Source organism: Amblyomma americanum, chromosome 11, assembly GCF_052857255.1.
Source record: "Amblyomma americanum isolate KBUSLIRL-KWMA chromosome 11, ASM5285725v1, whole genome shotgun sequence".
Taxonomy (NCBI): Eukaryota; Metazoa; Arthropoda; class Arachnida; order Ixodida; family Ixodidae; genus Amblyomma; species Amblyomma americanum.
Window position 1 is genome coordinate 31,845,981 of NC_135507.1, and position 18,672 is coordinate 31,864,652.

Here is an 18,672-nt window from a genome sequence, read left to right on the forward strand (position 1 = left end):
GTGGCACAGGAGATGGTGCACCGCAGAAGAGGCCTAGGGATTTGAGCGTCCGCCTGGCATGCGTGAGGTACGGTGTTCAACCACCACAACCTCCCTGTACCCACTGATTTTCTAATGAGTACAGGATTTCCCCGGGCCTAGGCCTCCGTTATACTCCGCGTCCCTTCTACGGGTTACTGACGCGTCGAAGCTTCAAATCCGCTATGGGCCGTAAAAGCCCAGAGTTTTAACAGCTTTATAGGACGAGTGCTTACCGCATTACTAAGCGAAATGATCTGCACTAGCTGGCTCGCGAAACTATTGAAAAAACTATCACGCTGTGTGTAACGACTTTGGCTATGGTTGCTGCAGTCTGGACGGCGGGTTCATGGGCGACTATTGAATGACGAGAACGGGCATTATTACATTTGGCCACGGCGCTTATTACGTCTGTGTCGTTTCTTGCATCCTGATTACGCCTGCTTTGTGCTCAGCGAAAGGCGCGCTTCATTTTTACACCACACTGAGCAGGGAACCATGGTGTACTGATTACGACAAAAGAACCGAGACAGAAACAAAATAACTAGACGCAAAAAGCGGATGAAACCGCGCCATTCTCATTACGAAAAAAACAAACAAACAAAGAAGCAACGAGACAGACGAAACGCGTAGAACTGCGTCTGGCTTCCCAGTGCACCACAAACATCTATGAATCAGAAGAACACACGGCACTGTACATTTCGCATGTCTAGTGAATAACCAGACTTGTCCGGCTCTCGATAAGACTTGCCACAGATCATCGAAAGTTCGTCCGGAGCACCAATCTGGTACGTACGACGGACTTTTTTGGGGAAATTTTGCACCTGCAACAGACACCCAGTTTCAGCCAAAAGGTACTCATAGGCACTGCTAAAGATGGCACGTAATTGCGGCAATAATCTGTATTTTTTTTGGCTTTGCCCTGAAGCCTGTGGCAGTGGTGGCTGTTGTGCTGTTGCCAATTTCATAGAAGGAAAACTGGACGGCTTCAGGGCCCAACAACACTGCATCGCAAGAAGGTAGGGCCGAATGACACTATAGTCGAGACGAAATGAAAGCAACTGAACTTATTCGGTTCTACAGAGATTTAATTGCAGACACTATAAATTAGAAGATTGCGAGGAGAACGTCATCGAAATCATGACTAAATCAATCATCAGTTCACACCTCGTCTTGTGTCGTGTCGTTCATCCTAAGTTCCGTAGGGTGCATCCTACTTGCGTGATCAAGTTAAAGTAGCGTGTTCTTTTTTTCACTGTAAACAATTACATCTATAGACGATACTCAATAGTCTGCCAGAGGTTTTCATCTCGTAGACTTTTCACGATGTACACAAGTAAGCTGGTTTTTTCAACCGAAGCTATGAATAGTACCACGACCACTGAAAATAGTACTAAGAAAAATTCCACGTAATTTTCCGAGCACACCATCATTTCAAGTGCAGTAGTATATGGTCAGTACTAAATCAGATGAACAAAGCATGCGTGAACTGGCACGCAATAAAACCTCGTTTTTCGACACCAGTTAAACGATACATATTTACATGGCACTCGTTAATTAAGACGATGCTCATCTGACACCGCGTAATTCGAACAGTCTCCGGAAGGGCCATATCCGTGTCGAGGTATGACTGGCACGGCAAGCAATTGTCCGAATATCCCTCCCCAAGCGTGAGTCACATTGTGCATTGTTGCTCGCACACCACTGACATGTGCACAATGGCATGCGTAACAATCGAGTGGCCCGCGTCGCTATGCCTATAGGGGTGGTCCGTTTGCGTTGTTTCACCTCTTGAGCTTTGCCGCCAGCCCGCGGCTGTGGCGGCTCTCGGCCCTACATCGACAAGCTAACCGAGCCGAACTGCGCGCCGCTTCGGACGCGGATTGGCAAGTCGCTGGTCTTATCTCTGTTCTTATCTCTGGCGACTGTGCACATTTCCCTATTCCTGTGAGCTAAAACTGGGCGCTTGTCACGTGCTGTTTGTGATTTGTGCAGCGGAGCCTCCTAATGCGGTAACATCGTTTGTGAGGAAGGCTCACCGCTACAGAGTCTCACCGTGAAAGAGACCACAAAGGCTTCTAACATTTTGGCACGCAGTAGTCTGTTTATGTGAACTTCAAACAACAAAGCGTAAATTATTCACTAAGTAACCTTTGACATGATGCATGCTAACAGTATTTCCAAACTTTTAGATGCAATTGCATAATTAGACCATGGATTATTTGGACGTTTCTCCCGTTCCCATAAAGTCCCAATTAAACGGTTTTTACAGTACCAACTTCGAAAGAATTGGTTCATCGGTTGCAATAGCCAGCGTACCTTTTTTCTGGAACTCACGCAACATAACAACTAGCTGTAATCCGTGATGTCAGATATGACAAGGTGGTAAAGACACTTCTGCATAAAATACAAATTTGTTTAAAAGATTGGCAATGGTTCCATTATAGAAACATGCCCAAAAGAATGGCGTGAAGCTCGTCAAGAAAAGAAGCCAGTCTTTCTTTGTTAGCACAAATATAAATGATTCAGTAACTTCCCACAAACAATGCTTTCTATCTTCAAAAGCACGAGCATTAAAGCACAAATATATGCTTTCACAGCACATGTGTTGCAATTTAATGATTTACATTGTCAATGCCAGATATATTTGCACTGTGTTAAAAATGACACAATACAGTTTCAACACAAAAGAAAAGGCGTCAATATGAAAGAGTGCTTTGGTGTTATTTCCGCTTTGATCTAATTTTAATAACGAAATTCAGATAACAAAAAGTAAATTTTTCTAGAGTGCATTACTATAAATGAAATTTTCGGAACATGTGCAGGCCTTTCCTCGTTTAGGAAAGTTCGAACACAAAAGATAAACAGGAACACAAAATATAACGCATACAAATGCGAAAAATTCAATAACGCCTTCATAAGTTTACCTTATGCAGTCCAGAATATATAAATAAAGAGCCACACACTACTATCAATGCAAGAGTAAAAAAATTAAGTATGCTTACGAACCTTCTTGAACGAAAAGCGTATTTCGGCAAAGCTTTATTCTAATAAGCACTTAAGAAAAATTGCAACTGTTTGCGCACGTTGCCAGCGCCAGATTGTCTGATCGACCGTCCAATTTCTTGACTTACCTGCTCCTAATATACAATAAATTAATAATTATGAAATTATTCTTGCAGATATCGCCAGTGCACTTTTTGGCATGTGTGAAAACTAGAGAGTAATTAGAAGAAAGTAATTGCATTACTTTTCGGAAGCAGTTGTAGTGCGCTGTGATTAGCTCTTGTGAGCATAACTGGGAACGCAGTGTCACCACATTTTCGCCATTTCCAAATAGTAATTACTAATGTAATACGTTACTTCGCAAAAGTAATCTTGCCATATTTGGGTAGCGCTGTATGTTCATAAACTTCGTTTTCTGTGTGCAGGAATTGCTGCAGACGAAACTCTAACGCGGAAATCCAGCACGAATAGCTGTTTACTGCTTCTGCTCGGCTTGTGATGGCATTTTTATAGACCAGGTAGGAAGGTTTCCTTACACCTGCGGGGACCAGGTGGCAAAGATAAATGTTCTATTGTTCAGGACACGGCATGTTCTCTGAACGCGGACATAAGTTTTAGATCGATGATTTCTGTGGAAGAAATATTCTTCTGGGAACCTCGGAGGTATTTTCGTGAAATGCACACGATGGCACCTCCAGAAATACCTAAAGCGCAACTCTTATTTGCTGCATTGTCAGAGCCGGCACACAAATCAGTGAAACACTGGGAAAAAATTAGCTGAAAATCTGGACGTATACTGAAGTAACATGGTAAGTACGTAGCTAAGAAGCGGTGTCCGAAATCGTGGCTTTTATCTCTTTGTAGTCAACGTACCATTGTTCAGATATCACGTCCAATTAGTGAGCACATTTCAGAGTCCTTGCATTTCGCTGCAGCCTCTTAGTACGCCTGTCACTTTGCCACCGTAACTTTGGAACGTTTGCAGCAGGGAGGTGTTTTCGTGACTGGTGGCAAAAGTTAGCAGCCGACGTGATCTGTTGTTACTGCGCTATTGTCAGTGCAGCGAGGACATATGCGATCGTCCTTAATCAAATAGAGACATAGACATTTAGAATAGGGGGCCCTATCCCCTTAAACGACAGGGTCCCCATATTCTAAAAGTGCCTAATGTTGTCGCTTGCGTCACGGTTGGCCACTGATCCTGTGACATTTAAATGCGTGTGATGGCATGTACTATAAACCGGTGCTCCCGGAGCCGCTCTTTTTTCTCAACCTGCATATTTGTTTTCCTTTTCACTCATTTTTTCTAGATTCGAGTTATGCCGGCTACAAGTCTCGTTATAGTAGCATGCCTGTCAACGTGGGCAACATTCACCGCTTCAGTGCTAACGGATGCAGATGGACCGAAAGGCAAGCTACTTGTGTCTCTTATCCCCTTTACTAAGCGCACGTGTGAAGTAATGATAATGAGTTTTATCGCTTTCTTTGCTGAAGGCGTTTGCGTGCTTTGCTGAGAGGCTTTAGTTCATTTGGTTGGCTTCACCGAATGGCAGCATTGTGGCGTGGAAAATGAGTACAGGAGATCGAAGGCCATCTACAAGCACACCCAATGTACACCTCTTCACACGGTTTCACAGCGCTAGCATATTTGCCAGCATGTGCTCAAGTCCGAGAGGCAACCCGCCGCAGTGCACGAAAAGTGATCGAAAAGCGCTGTTCGGAGAAGCAGCACATGGGGGGGGGGGGGGGGGGGGGGGGGGCAACGCGCAGTTAAATATGGGGAAAGACCGGCGGAAGTCGAGTTTGATATACTGTGCGATTTTTCTAACAGTTCGCGAATAAAAGTTAGTGGAAAACAGATGAGTAATCACGGATTCGCTGCTGACATTGCCTTGATATGTTACTCAGCAGACAAAACTGCAGACCAAGATTGAGGATTTGGACAGGCAAAGCATAATGGTGGGTGTAGAAAGTAATAAACTGAAGAATGAAGTAGTGTTTAAATCCTGGAAGGGAAGAACAGTTTACGATAGGCAACGAAGCAATCGAAGTGGGAATACAACACTACAGAGGTTATGCAGTGACTGCAGATCCGGAGCACGAGAGTGAGAAAAAACAACAACTAAGAGAATAAAAATTAATGGAGTAGAGTGCATTCAGCAGGTACTTTCATTTCATAAATAGCATCTTACTGGAGCGCCTCAAGAGGAAAGTATATTATAATGGTGTCTTGAGGTATACTCACTTAAGGGGCAGAAAGTTTAAGGCTATCGAAAAGGCTTCGAATCAAAACTGAGTATATCGAAGAAGACTAACAAAATTAAACTCATGGGTGTAAAGTTAAGAGAAATGGAAGAGAGCAGAGTGCATTAGGGAACAAACGTGGGTTAATGGCATCCTGATCGAACTGAAGAAATTGGCATGAACAGGGCATGCCTTGCAAAGAGGAGGCAACTGGTGCTGGCTCAGAGCAACAGAATAAATTCCTAGGCAAGTGAAACGCAGCAGCTAGAGGACAGCCGAGAATTGGGTAGGAGGATCAGATCAAGAACTTTTCGAGGGTATCGAAATGAGTACTCAGCTGGTCTAGTTGGGTGGTTAAGCATAGTACGAATTCGAAGTGACGGAAACGAAGAAAGAGGAAGAAACTAAAGTTTATTGCAGAAGTAAGTATCGCAGTCAAGCCAGGAGATTTTTGAAGCTTTTTTAATTATCACTGAAAATGATAACTGCATCCGTGAGCCTTCTTAGCTGCCTTGGAAGAAGTATAGAAATAAACTGTAGAGAAATGTCTTTGTTCTGCGTGCTTGAGACATCACGGATGAAAAGGAAAACTAAAGAATAGAAAAAAAAGAAATAAAAACGATATGCCATTTTTGGTTGCTTTTGTAACGTGAACGATTTCCTTATTGCGCCTCTACCTAGGAAACTACACAGTCTGCAGAAGCAAAGTGTGCAAGCAGCGGGGTAAAGTATTCCTAGCTTTTTTCTTACACTCGACTCCTTCGTTACAGTTGTAAACTGGGCTCGTGGTGACTCTCAGAGACACACCTTTCTGTTCGTATTTGAGAAATGGTCAGTCGAATGTCTCCTTAGTATTTCCCAAAATATGTTCTGGAGGCATAAAACTTGTAATGCCTGCCTGACAAGCAGCGTGATTGGTAAAGCTGAAGTGATTTTTATGAATTCGATCAAATTCCGAGAGTTAAATGTATGAAGCTTCTAGGTAAATTGTGCAATTTTTTTTTGCACTAGCTGTAAAAATCAAGACGGGATCGGCGATTAAGCGACGATGTTCAGCCTTCTTAAGAGGTTGCAGAAATGAGAAGAAGCTTCATAGTGATGTCATCTGTGGTGAGATTTCGTATTTAGATTTCACATTTGCACTACGTTGCCCACACGCTGTCATGCGACGTTGTGTGCCTCCAAACACGTGATTTCTCGTCCATGCAATCCAATAATTTGGCAGCTAAGTTTTTAAAAGCAAAATTTCATTTTTGTTATATATATTAGGGTTTCATGATTTAACTACCATTACTTTTTCAGTGCTGACCGCGTTTAATTCTACAAACAAATATATATGTACTCCCATTTTGGCGTTAGTTCTGGTTAACTCGACTGCTCGAACCGGAAAAAGGACGATAAAAGCTTTGTCTTTCAACTGCACAGAAACACCACATTAGTCCCCCCCCCCCCCCCCTAAAAAAAAAAGCATTATTTTAATGGTAGAAAATAATATTCCCAAAAATAAATACCCCGAAATGTGCATTGTGAAACACTCTAGAAAACGTCCACCAAAGTTAAAAAAATCAAAGCCGAAAAACAAACCTTTACTTAATCAACTGACCATCATTCCTCCACTTAGGACATCGAGAAATATGTTTCATGTTGTCTCTTTCATTGTTCATCTTTTTCTTTAAATTTGTATTTTCACATTTTCGGGCTTCATCACCTAAGTCGCCCTTACGCCATAAAACTCTCAACGAAGTGTGTTTATATGTAACCTGCCGTGCCTTTTTTTTTATTGTACAAGTATTCTCGTCTTTTCCAGCATAAATTCGGTGCTGATACGATCATCCCAAAGAGTTAATGAGATGCAAAGCTTCTTCGTACATTTAGACTCGTAATGCCAGCCGTCGAATGCATATCCAGCGCATTGCAGTTGGAGATATATAGCGACGTGTATGTGATGTAAATGCACTGCAATTGCACAAAATCCCTTTAGGTGAGCTAAATATTTGCCTAAATTTCATACTTGCGTACATAGCGTTCATTCTTCTGAATACTGCACGTGCAACGCATATAATTCTAGTATATAACCACGTGTACGACACCACGATCCACTCAACAACAGCGCACGACAAGGTACCTCCACCTTAACACGAGTTTAATTAAGAGTTACCCTTTTTCATCCCGGGCTGCGCAAAGTATCGCAGATCTCTTAGGAGAAGTTGAGTGATTAGGCAGGGCCTTAATGTGTAACTTGGGCCCTGAATAGAGCATTATAATGAAAAAAAGTTATTTCTGAATGATTGATTGATTGGTTGATTGATTGATTGATTGATTGATTGATTGATTGATTGATTGATTGATTGATTGATTGATTGATTGATTGATTAACTGACTGACTGACTGACTGACTGACTCACTCACTCACTCACTCACTCACTCACTCACTCACTCACTCACTCACTCACTCACTCACTCACTCACTCACTCACTCACTCACTCACTCACTCACTCACTCACTCACTCACTTTAGCGAAGCTGATCAACGAGTCTCTCGACCGGTCCGTTGACCCGTGCGACGACTTCTACTCTTACGCCTGCGGCGGGTGGATAAAAAGTCACCCAGTACCAGAAAGCAAGTCTACAACGGGCACTTTCCGCCTCCTGCACGATGAACTGCAGGAAACTCTTAAAGGTAAGCCATGCAGTTTTTTTATTATTATTTACGATTCCTCCGCGTTTCTGAAGGGAATGTGTTGTGTGTTTTTGTAATTGTTTTGAGAAATTTGTTCTTTCCCTTTGCCGTTAAAGGGACGCGGTGATACGAACCAGACGTATGGCATTTATTCTTTATTCCCATAGTGTGGCTCGCGGGGATTCGTTATCGTTCCCAGAGATGACTCATGGCGGCTCATGACAGAGGGGTTAAAAGAAGCCCCCTAACCCTCTAACCAATGGCTTCTACCTATTGTCATGACGTCGCGGTGAACTGCATTGCACAGTGGTAGCGTGGCATCGCAATGGCTAGCAGTTGCAAGGTGATTTGTCACGACATCATGAAAAAAGGTATACCTCTTGGTTAGACAGCCTCATTTAAAGCTCGCTTTCTCGCCAATTGGTGCTCAGTTTCTTTTGAAAATAGTCGTCGCCGGCCTGTGCCAATATTTCATGCTTCTCGATGTGGTGCTATATAAAGCTGCCAGAGCCTAGGCAGAGAGTCTTATTTCTTTCTCATTTATCTAATATCATCACCTCTGTTTCTCTGCACGATTAGGAATACTGGAAAGCATGACCTTGGTTTACGAGTGCCAGAACATTACAGACAAGGCTGCTGTTGCATACAACGCCTGTATGGGTAGGTGAGCTTTACATTGTTTACTAACACCAGTGAAGAGCCAAATTTGCTTTGGTTTTTTCAACCATGACTGTCACCTACGGTGGGCGAAGGGTAGCTTACTTTGCTGCACAAAAGAAGTGTAATTTGCGGCTCTCTCTAATATGAAGTGTCTCCCTGATAGAACCCTGTGACTTCTAGTGCTGACATAGAAAGGATATTGATGGGTCACGCAGTAAGCTGTCAAAGTCATGCTAAGGACGTACCACTACAATTTTCGTGCTTCTAGGGATATATGTTCGCCAGCATAGAAGATCGGGACATCCCTGGGACGTTAATGTCATTACTGTGCTCGTGCCAGCTCTACTCACAGGCTAAAAGCCAGCAGCTGTCTGAATCGCAAACAGGTAATAAGTGCAAACTAAAAAAAAAGCGCTCTTCAACAGCCACTCCTTAACGCAACTTCATGCACCACCCAGGTCGGATCCATGCCCTTGCACTAGCCCAGGATCAAACGCTAACCTCGACTATTTGAATGGAACATTTTTCTTTTCATTCTTTATTTTAGGAGTAAAAAATAAATTGCAGGCTTAAAAATAAATAGTAGAACACAGTCGAGTAAAATCAACGTCTTATTGTCTGCAGTAATATGGCCATTGTCAGAGTGTTTTGCATATTCCGCTTAAATAGTCAAAAACCAAAACAATGTATGCAAAATTCGTAATAGCCTGGCATCAAGTGCATCTTGTTAATAGTGAGGAGTTCAGAAACAAGCGGTGCTGTTTTTTTATACCTGTACCTCCTGCGCGGTCCTATTTTTCGGCATCTAAAGCTAGAGAAATATGAAAAAAAATTGGCGGTGATTTAGCTCTGGTTAAACCTGGAGTGACGCGATAGCTACAGCTGGCCGAGTAAGACTTGGTCACGTGGCCACTCACGTGACGAACCACGTGATCAGTCACGGCGCTGAAGGATCGAAATTCTACTGTAATGTAGCTATCACTACAAAAAAAAGAAAACCACATGACTGCCATTTCTTTCTAGCAGATAGCAACGCTCCCAACTGTCTTTTGACCGCGCTAAACGTGCGTGCTCACATGTCCAGGCTAGTGGCCGCTGCTCACTTCGACGGGCTACTCAAAAATACATATAATTAAAACAGAGACTACTTGAGACAATGCTACTTCGCTTTTTGCTTCTTTTTTTGTTTCTTCAGTGTAATGTCACAAGGTTCATTCCATGCCAAACCTACCACAGTTTAAGCTCGACCCCCTTCGATCTTCTCGATAGAATTTGTGGCTCTTTATTGAACCGGCTAAAGTAATTACCCGTAATAACTTTGGCAAAAAAAAGTTTCTGGTCATGTTACAGCCCCTCGAATTTCTCAGCGGATGCAAAAGTTGGTGCCACTAAAAAGTTTACAAAAATATCAAATATTTGACTGTTGCGATGGAAAGGTTTTCAGAGATAATGAATATCCGTTGTGGTTTCTATTCGCACCGCCAAAAATTCGTAGCGCAATTTTTTTTGGTGGTTTATTTCATTATTTCCCCAAAAAAACATTCTTTTGCATTTTTTTATACTCTTTCACGACGTTGGCGAGCAACATCCCATGTTTCGCCGCTTATCTATAACATGATTAATCTCATAGAATGGTTTAAAGTAGGATACCATACAGTATATTTCAGAAAAAAATGCCGAACTTAAAAAGTGTTTCTATTGTTATTTTTTGGTTTTGGGGAAAGGAAATGACGCAGTAACTGTCTCACATGTCCCGGTGGACACCCGAACCACGCAGTAGGGAAGGGATAAAGGAGGGACTAAGAGAAGGAAGGAAGAAAAAGGTTCTCCGGAATAATTTCGACCACATGGGGATCTTTAACGTGCACTGAAATCGCACAGCACACGGGCGCCTTTTGCGTTTCGCCTTCGTCGAAACGCGGCCGCCAAACGCGGCCGCCGCGTCCGGGTTCGAACCCGGGTACTCTAGATCCGCAGCCGAGCGCTTTAACCACTGAGCCACTGCGGCGCGTAAAAAAGCCTGTCATCATAGTTTCTAAAAAAAAAGTGAGCTGTGTACCCTCTTCGGGCAGATTTTTCCTACAGAGGCGTTCCTAGTAACATCATGAATGTAACATAGTTGACAGCTAGTTGCATTGAAGTTTTGCTCAGCGTTATTTATCGTAGGCTTTAGCGTTTTAAACTCGAAAAAAAATTGAATTTCAGCGCTGCACCTCCAGCCATGGTTGCACCGTACTGCCACTTCACTGCTCGGAATGCTTTCGCCGGTTCCACAGAGTCATACGCTGCCCAGGAAGCGCGCTGCAGCAAGCAGTAAAAAGAGATAAGAGTGCTCCAAGCGGCTCTGTCTCGTCAACGAAGCATGTGTGTTGGCCGGCTGGAAAATCTAAATCGGTCCACGGCGCCGTGACTCCTGTCGCGACGGCTTAATCGCAGTAGCTGAGTACGCATGACGTATAGGGAAACGAAAGTCTGTCGTCACCACGGCTACATTTGCCGATGACTAGGCAGCGCAAAAGCGGGGTTGTGATAGCGACAGCAAGGTGGCTTCAGTAGGCTGCGCGCCGTACGTAAGACGTCAGCTACTTCGTTACTTCGGCAGTGGTTATGGAGACAACACAAGAGCCTATGCAAGCAAGTCAATCTGCGGCCTTTGAATGTCGCTAGGAGGTGAGCCACCATATTTCAGTTATCATCTGGCTATAAGCGTAATGTCTACCAAACATTAAACGGGAATTGCATGAGGCTATGCTCCTCGCGACGCGACGCGACGTATACGATGGTGCGCATGTGCCAGTGGCACACGCCGCGAAGCCGAGAGCCTTGGCTATAGAACAGCGCGTTTTCATTGTAGCATCTTCTGCTACCGCTTCAAAATTCTGTCGCCTCGCATTATCAAGAATGTATAACCCTACTAGTACGCCATCTTGATTGATTACATCAATGCTGAAAATTCCTCTGATAACACACGAGCACAATGGCGCTAACTGTATTTTAAAGCCTTTTCTCTTTCTACTAGCCGCCATGTTAGGTGAGTGGTTATGGTGCTCAACTGCATGCTAACCCTACAGAAGTGGTTTCGATCCTGGCCGCGGCGGCCAAGGCCACGGCCGTCTTCTACAGTGCAGTGGCGAAACTTTGTACGAGTGGAAGGGAAGCACTTGCACTGTGTATCGCTTGAAGCTCCAAGCCAAGGGGGGTGCAAGTATCCGCGCTATATGCAGCGCGGTAGTTAAGATGAGGATGGGAGGGACTGTAAAAAGACTGCGGCAACTCCCTGCAGTGCTGTGTGTGATGCATCAGTGTATATTATGCATCCTGGAGGTAGATGCGCGGTCGATATTGTCGGCGAAGGAGCGGAGCGATTGTCTGTGAGTGGACAGTATGACCGCGGAGGAAGAGTCTGTAAACGATGAAGCTGAAGCGACGTCAGGTCTTTCAAACCGCGAGGTGATCACGCGCAGAGCACGCTACGAACGCTCTTTGCTTCAAAGTGAATAAAAAGTGTACGTAGTGAATGCGTTGTGGTCTTTGGCTTCGCGAAGCGTCTTCGTGTACTAATTCGTATACATGATTAATTCTGAGTATGCGATTTGTCCAACGGGCAAGTCGTCGCGCCGTACGGGCGATAGCTTTCCGTAGACTTCATGGCAGCGCTGCAACACGTGGTCGCGTTTCACTCTTAAAGGCAAAGCTTAAGCGACGTCCAGTTTTTATCGAAAAGATCGGGGGACGGGGTCAAGCGCGAACTCCGATACGTTTGGCATGGAATGAACCACAGCGAACGCTCCGCTGAAGTGGATTTCACTGACAGGCCTGTCGCTTATCCCAGAACACGGCGCGCGATTTACACGTTCCGCACGAAGGTGCTGACGCACTTTCAAGACTACGCTGACTGCGGCGTCGGCCGCTCACTTCGCGACGGTGAGCGTGAACGTTTCGTTCATTCGAAACGGGCTTGGCGGCGCTACGATACAGTAGGTCACGAGCGCAATGACGTGCTTTTATTTCATATTCCGCGGGCTTTGTATAATTCTTAAAAAAAAGGGCCGCGTAAGAGACGCGTTGCTTTGAAAAAGAAACTGAATCGGCTCTTTCTGAACCCCCTCTGCAACCTAACGGAACGGTCCCGGGCCTAAAACATGTCTTTTATTTCACCCAGCTGTTATTGGGCGAATTACCTGTACTGTTTCGGTACTTACACCTCACCAAATGGAATCTGCAGCCATCGGTTAATATGTACATTTAGTACAGTGTACTCAGACGTAAGCTGATGGATATCGCGCGCTAAGAAATAGTGGTTTGTAGTGAGCATGCGCTAAGAACTACTTCTAATGCAGACTTACCGTATGCACTCAAGTTAAGCCCACGTGACTCTTGCGTACGCTTAGTTAGCGTTTCTGGTACTGCGGCGCCCTTCGAAGCAGGACCCCTCGCTTCAAAGTGAATTCGGCATCGTTACAGCGTTTTTCAGTACGTTCACTGCCCATAGACGGGGCACAGGGCTTTCACTTCGTCTCATGTCGCCTTTAACAAAACGTATGACCGATAAATTTGCTTTGCATTTTATACCAAAAACCAAAGTCACACGCTTGAAAGAATAAAAAGGAAAACTGTCAGCTTTATAACCTCTACAAGCGCACGGATTCACAAACCGAACTTCTTTCTCGCGCCAGCCTAGCATCTCTCCAGATCAGAGCAAAGGTTCAGCGCCTAAAATTGTTTTTCTTAATTTTACGCAATGCGCTAAAGCTCAACCCTGACCTTACGTGAAGCATCAAAGTGCCAGACCGACACGAAACAAGCGAGCCTTTACGCTAGAAGATTTTTTTTTGCAACAATACTTTTCTATTTTCGTTCTTTCCCCGAGCTGTGCGGGAATGAAACTGCACTCTGCTGTTACTGCCCAGCCTACAGTAGAAAAATTCACGAATGCTTTATAGTAGGATACAACTTAAAAACACACCAGTTAACACTGGGCCGCGGTCCGCGGCGTACTGTATTACTCCGCTAGCCAGTCACAAAAGTGAACGAAATCAGCTTTTCAATATTTGACTTCATTAAACAAGCCAGATATCAAAATTCTAGAGCTTATCACTTTTTTCACATGGTTAGCTTATTGTTTAGGTGACAAGAGAAGTTTTAACAACAGCCTACATTTTGTGGTGGAGGAATTCTGTGCGCCGGTCCTGAATGTGGGCGGAGCTTCACTGCAGACTTAAGTTGTATCCGACTATAGAAGAGACACTTGTAGCCGAAAGTTAAGATTTGCTTGGCGCGAGCGTTTGTGAAGAGCAACTTTGGCGATCAATGTATTATTCAATGTACTGTTAGTGCCCGTGTTTCATGATTTGTTTTTATGCAATATGACTCTCATTGTACGTGCTTTCTTTTTGCCCACTCCTGTAATAACCCCAGTCATGATTGACAGAATTCTTAAATAAAATACAATAAATTTATAGTAACGATTCTGCTGCTGCTTGAAGAAAAAGATGCGTTGGTTTGTTGACAGAGATGATGCCTGCTTTAACAACCAGATGGCTCCGCTAGGCTGAAATTATCGTTGCGGCTCCGTCTGCATACGCCGAACTAAAAGAGCGGATATGACGTAAAGCAACATGTTTTCGCTTATCGTATACGTAAGCGTGCATACGCTATTCTAAAACTGCTAAATGAATCTTCGTTCGCCACTCACGTGCCCTCGGTGGTGTTTCCCTGCATGTGTGTATATGTGCGTTTATGTATGCAGGTACGCTCTTTTTCCAGCTGTTCCAACTTCAAAAGATCGGCCTGATGTGATGCTGAAAATCATGAACATATCCGGGCTCGTTCACTGGCCGATAACAGAAGACTGCACCGGAAAGTTGTTCAAGAACTGCACCGAGGTGTTGAATGTGACCGGACATTTCCCCATCCTTTCCGTCAGCGTAGGGAGAGACGTCAAGAAGCTAAATTCCAACATCATTGGGGTAAGCCCAACGTAGCAGCTATTTTCTTTGTTCTGCGTGAAGCACATCACGGCGAAGGCCTCATGTGGTTCCTTGTAGTTGCGTGTCGAATTTAGAAAACAATATTTTTTTGAAGATGAAAATGTGGGACCTTCGTAGCTGACACTGACCTGCATGCAAGCTCAGATGCGTGTGTCAGAATTGGGCTAACTTTACCATTATGCCTCAGCCGTCAGGAACAGTTTCCTTGCTAGACTCGATGAAGAAAACATTTTAATTAGAACAAAAATTGGTGGTCATTCAAGCCCCATTCCGGAAATACATTGGATCATGTAGCCCACCAAGCCCTTTTGGTAACTCCCTGCTGAACTTTTGGTCTCAACTGAACGGCATTTCCTCCCATCACTCAATCATCGGTTCTTTTATCTTTTCTATTACTTTGTTATTTTAGCAGGCCCATGCCACGTGTGATAGGTCCGCCTCTATTGTGGCTTATTGTCTTCTGCGTAGATTGAGTGAAGTTTATTTGGCCTTGAGCTTGTGTTTGTTTGTATTCTTATCATTATTATTTTTCGTATCAACATAGTGCTTTAGACTAAGAGCAAGAAGTTTATGGGTAAAGTCAAGAACTCTTCGATGAGTTTTTTTGCTTATCCCTCAGTTTCCTGCTGACAGTCTCAAACACAGTATGTTGAATTTAGGGAGAGCGTTATTGCCTAATATCGTAGTCCTTTTCAGTTATTGTAACGACCGTCCGATGAAAAAAAAAAGAAGTAGGGAATCCCAGAGTTCGTGGTTTAGTTTTTTGATGTGGGCTGACTAAATTAAAATTTGACTTTCTTCAGATCGACCAGATAGATTTCCTGACAGTGGGAAGAAACCAGCTGATACACCCAGACAAAGAAGAAAACAAGGGAATAATTGCTGCCTACAAACAGCTCATCAAAGCGGCACTCAGTTTCATGAGACCCAACATCAGCGACTGGGAGCTGACGGAACTTTCCGACACGATTGTAGACTTCGAAGGACAGTTGGCCAATGTGAGAACCCAATGCTTTTATTTTTTCCTCATGCGCAATAAGACGAGTACGCATTGGTAAAAACGATATTAATAGTAATAAATCAATAATTTCAAAAAGTTACGCGCCTGCCAATGTCCGTTTTATTCTTTTTTTATTACTACTAGTGATAACCTGCTCTAATCAACGCTGCTTTCCTGTTCTCTCCTAATGTTAGACCTATCATCTTCCTTTCCGAGGCACTCTTCGCTGTCCTCAATTCAAACTGCTTCGTCAGCCTGCAAGTTCAGATCCAATCAGTCAGTACAGGCAAGATGCAGCTGCTGCTTATTTTCCTCATGAGGGACTCCGGCTATTCAAAATATTGAAATACATAACAGGAAATTTTCTGTGGTACAACAGATATTCCTGTAGTACTTTTGGTCCTGACGACAGAAATTCTTGTAACAACAGAACTTTATGTAGTATTGTGCAGTCTCCTGTCGTAACGACCGAACCTCTCCTGTCGTGACAGCAGACATTTTTGCAATACTGCAGAAAAAACTTGTCGTAGCTGCAGGACAATAAATTTTTTGTCTTATTTTGGAACCAGCTGTGTCGTATTTTCCGATTGGAATGAGAGTGCTTGCCCAATGCGCCCCAGCACATTTTCATAATCCTGGCTAGTTTTCTCTCAAAGTCCGGATCTGCTGTCACCAATTTATGTAGATAGATACACTCTATCGAGTATTCTAATGGAACGCTGATTGTGGTGAACTGTTCGCTATTTCACAGACTGCTCAACATTACATTTTTTCTTCATATCGATTTTCTATTCCACCATACTCTTTTGGGTGTTCAAGCCACCTATCACGCTTCGCAGTTCTTTTGCTGCGTTAATTAGTGAGGTAGTGTCACCAGGAAACAGAATATTACTAAGATGATCTCTATTAACTTTTATTTCAGCTGCTCATTATCTAACCAATTGAATACCTCTCATAACTAGCCGTGAATAGCTGCGGAGAGAATTTTCCAGCTTTTCTGTCTTCTAGCATCTTAACTCGTAATCGAAACTACGAACACTGTAAGTTCGCAAAATGGATTAAGGGAGCGTGCGACAAACTTTGTTAGACTAGTAATAAACTAGTCTACTTGATAAACGCTACTTTGCACTTTGCGCGTGAACCCTGCAAGCCGCCATTTACTTTGTTATGCGCAAACTCTAATAAGTTCATTAAGAAAGCTGCAGCACCGCAGTGCAGCAGCTGGGGCCTTGAAAGGATATTGCACTATCACCCAGTTTGAAGTGAGTCCTCTTTGCTTCCAGCTGACGGCGCCTCCTGAAGAAAGGCGAGACTTCCGGAAAATTTACAACAGAGTCACCATCAGGGAACTTCAGGAGAATTTCACGAATGTAAGAAACTATATGATTGGTCAGCTCATGGCTGTATTCATGATGCGGAGGTGATGACAGGACCCAGACAGCGCTGCTTTAACCACGATATAAAGGCATCGCGCCCATGTATGAGCAGAACTTTCACTTGGCAATGTAGCTGGTAGAAAATGTAAGAAACATTGAGCCCAAAAAGAGTGGTTGAGGCCGGTAATGAGACACGACTGCCTCCTCTCAGAGTCAGGTTTCCACCTTTGTTTAGAGCACTGGAGCGATTGTCTTTGTAGCTAATGTTGAAGCAGCTTATTGCATCCATTAGGTTTCATACGCAAGGATGGCGCGCACGGTGGAGCGCAAACGCAAAGGCATGCGAACGACAAAGGCACCAGCAATGTGTCCATAACAAAGCAGCGGTGCTAAGATTTCGCATTCTTTATTTAGCGGATTGTCCCTGCAGCACTCCAGACAAACTTGCTCAGGACTGTACTTCTTGAGATAGACTCAAAGCTCAACTCACTGCCCTCTCTGCACATGGAGCGCTGGAATTGGGGTATCTGACCTCCGGCCCTTGCATGCCCAACAATTCTGGACAAAAGCATTTTTGAACAAGAACCAGTTTAAGAATGCAGTTTTTTTCATATATCCTAAGATTTCACCAATACAACCAATATATCCGCGGATCTCCCGTCGGCAGGCTTGAAGATTTTTGGTGTTAACGTTTTTTGCTATCGTCATAAGCGTTCCTCATTGGTTCTTTATGCAAGTCTACATAAATGCTCGTTGCTAGTGATGGAAACACTCTAAAACAAAGATTTCGCTACATATCGGAAGATTGAGCCATTACCTTCAATATTTCTGTAACAATATCTTACATCATTTCAATATTCAGAATTTTTGTCCAGGAATGTTGGACGTGTTTCGCATGCAACAAGAACACATGCAGAATGCGAATGCTTACTCCTTTTTACTTGCACAGTTCCGGTTCTGGTTGTTCCGGCTGAAATATGTTACGAATTCCATGATCTTCTCTTTTTTGACAGGTGCGGCTCCACGATTTACTAACGAAACAATTCTCGAGGGTAAATATTACGCTATGTGTCAACAAGACCGTAGAATTGTACGCCTTGAAATACTACAGCCGACTAAACACTTTTCTCGAATGTGCTGACCCGTAAGTAAACAAATTCTCACAGAAGAATTACAATAGATAGTTACGTTTTAAACCGACTTAGCAGCTCCAGGACACCTCTCATTGAGGTCAAATAAAACTCCTTCACTCGGGATATTTCTCGAAGTTAAATTTATCAAAAGTTACTCGTACATGATTTTAGCATGTTCTTTCAAGATGTTGTGGCAGTCAGTTCCGCGAAGGGAAGTAAGATAAAAACAGTCCAACATAAAAAACAGACGAGTATTCTTTCGCAGCAACTGAACATTTATGAAGAACCGAGGGTAAAGCATGCAGCAAAAGAATGAATAATTCACAACATCTGTGGCTGTCACTTACTATGCTGCCCTCTAAAGAGGCCATGTTAATGTCCTTTGCTTTGAAAAATACCAGACCGATTACAAAAATTTTGGATTTAATACATGATGTCTGTTGACCCACACCAAATTTCTAGTCATATCGTAAATATTTAACCCGAATTATTCCACAATAACTTGATCATACTTTATTAAAATTACCCTAGAATTTAAGCAAGTTAAGTACTAGTAATGCCAAAA

General features: G+C 43.5%; 1 protein-coding gene across 3 annotated transcripts in view; it reads left to right on the forward strand.

Moving 5' to 3' along the window:
- Positions 1-1,796: 1,796 nt before the first annotated feature.
- LOC144111519 (neprilysin-1-like) overlaps positions 1,797-18,672 on the forward strand; it is a 35,946-nt gene continuing 19,070 nt past the window's right edge. Inside the window, exons 1-10 of one of the 3 annotated variants that reach the window (XM_077644843.1) lie at positions 1,797-1,904; positions 3,450-3,542; positions 4,335-4,434; positions 5,950-5,991; positions 7,787-7,948; positions 8,528-8,608; positions 14,375-14,577; positions 15,402-15,596; positions 16,882-16,968; positions 17,988-18,118. In XM_077644843.1, the coding sequence (XP_077500969.1) occupies positions 4,344-4,434; positions 5,950-5,991; positions 7,787-7,948; positions 8,528-8,608; positions 14,375-14,577; positions 15,402-15,596; positions 16,882-16,968; positions 17,988-18,118 (992 nt within the window). In that variant the 5' untranslated portion in view covers positions 1,797-1,904; positions 3,450-3,542; positions 4,335-4,343. The remainder of the gene's footprint in view (positions 1,905-3,449; positions 3,543-4,334; positions 4,435-5,949; positions 5,992-7,786; positions 7,949-8,527; positions 8,609-14,374; positions 14,578-15,401; positions 15,597-16,881; positions 16,969-17,987; positions 18,119-18,672) is intronic. The other 2 variants (XM_077644844.1, XM_077644845.1) reach the window with 2 other exon arrangements.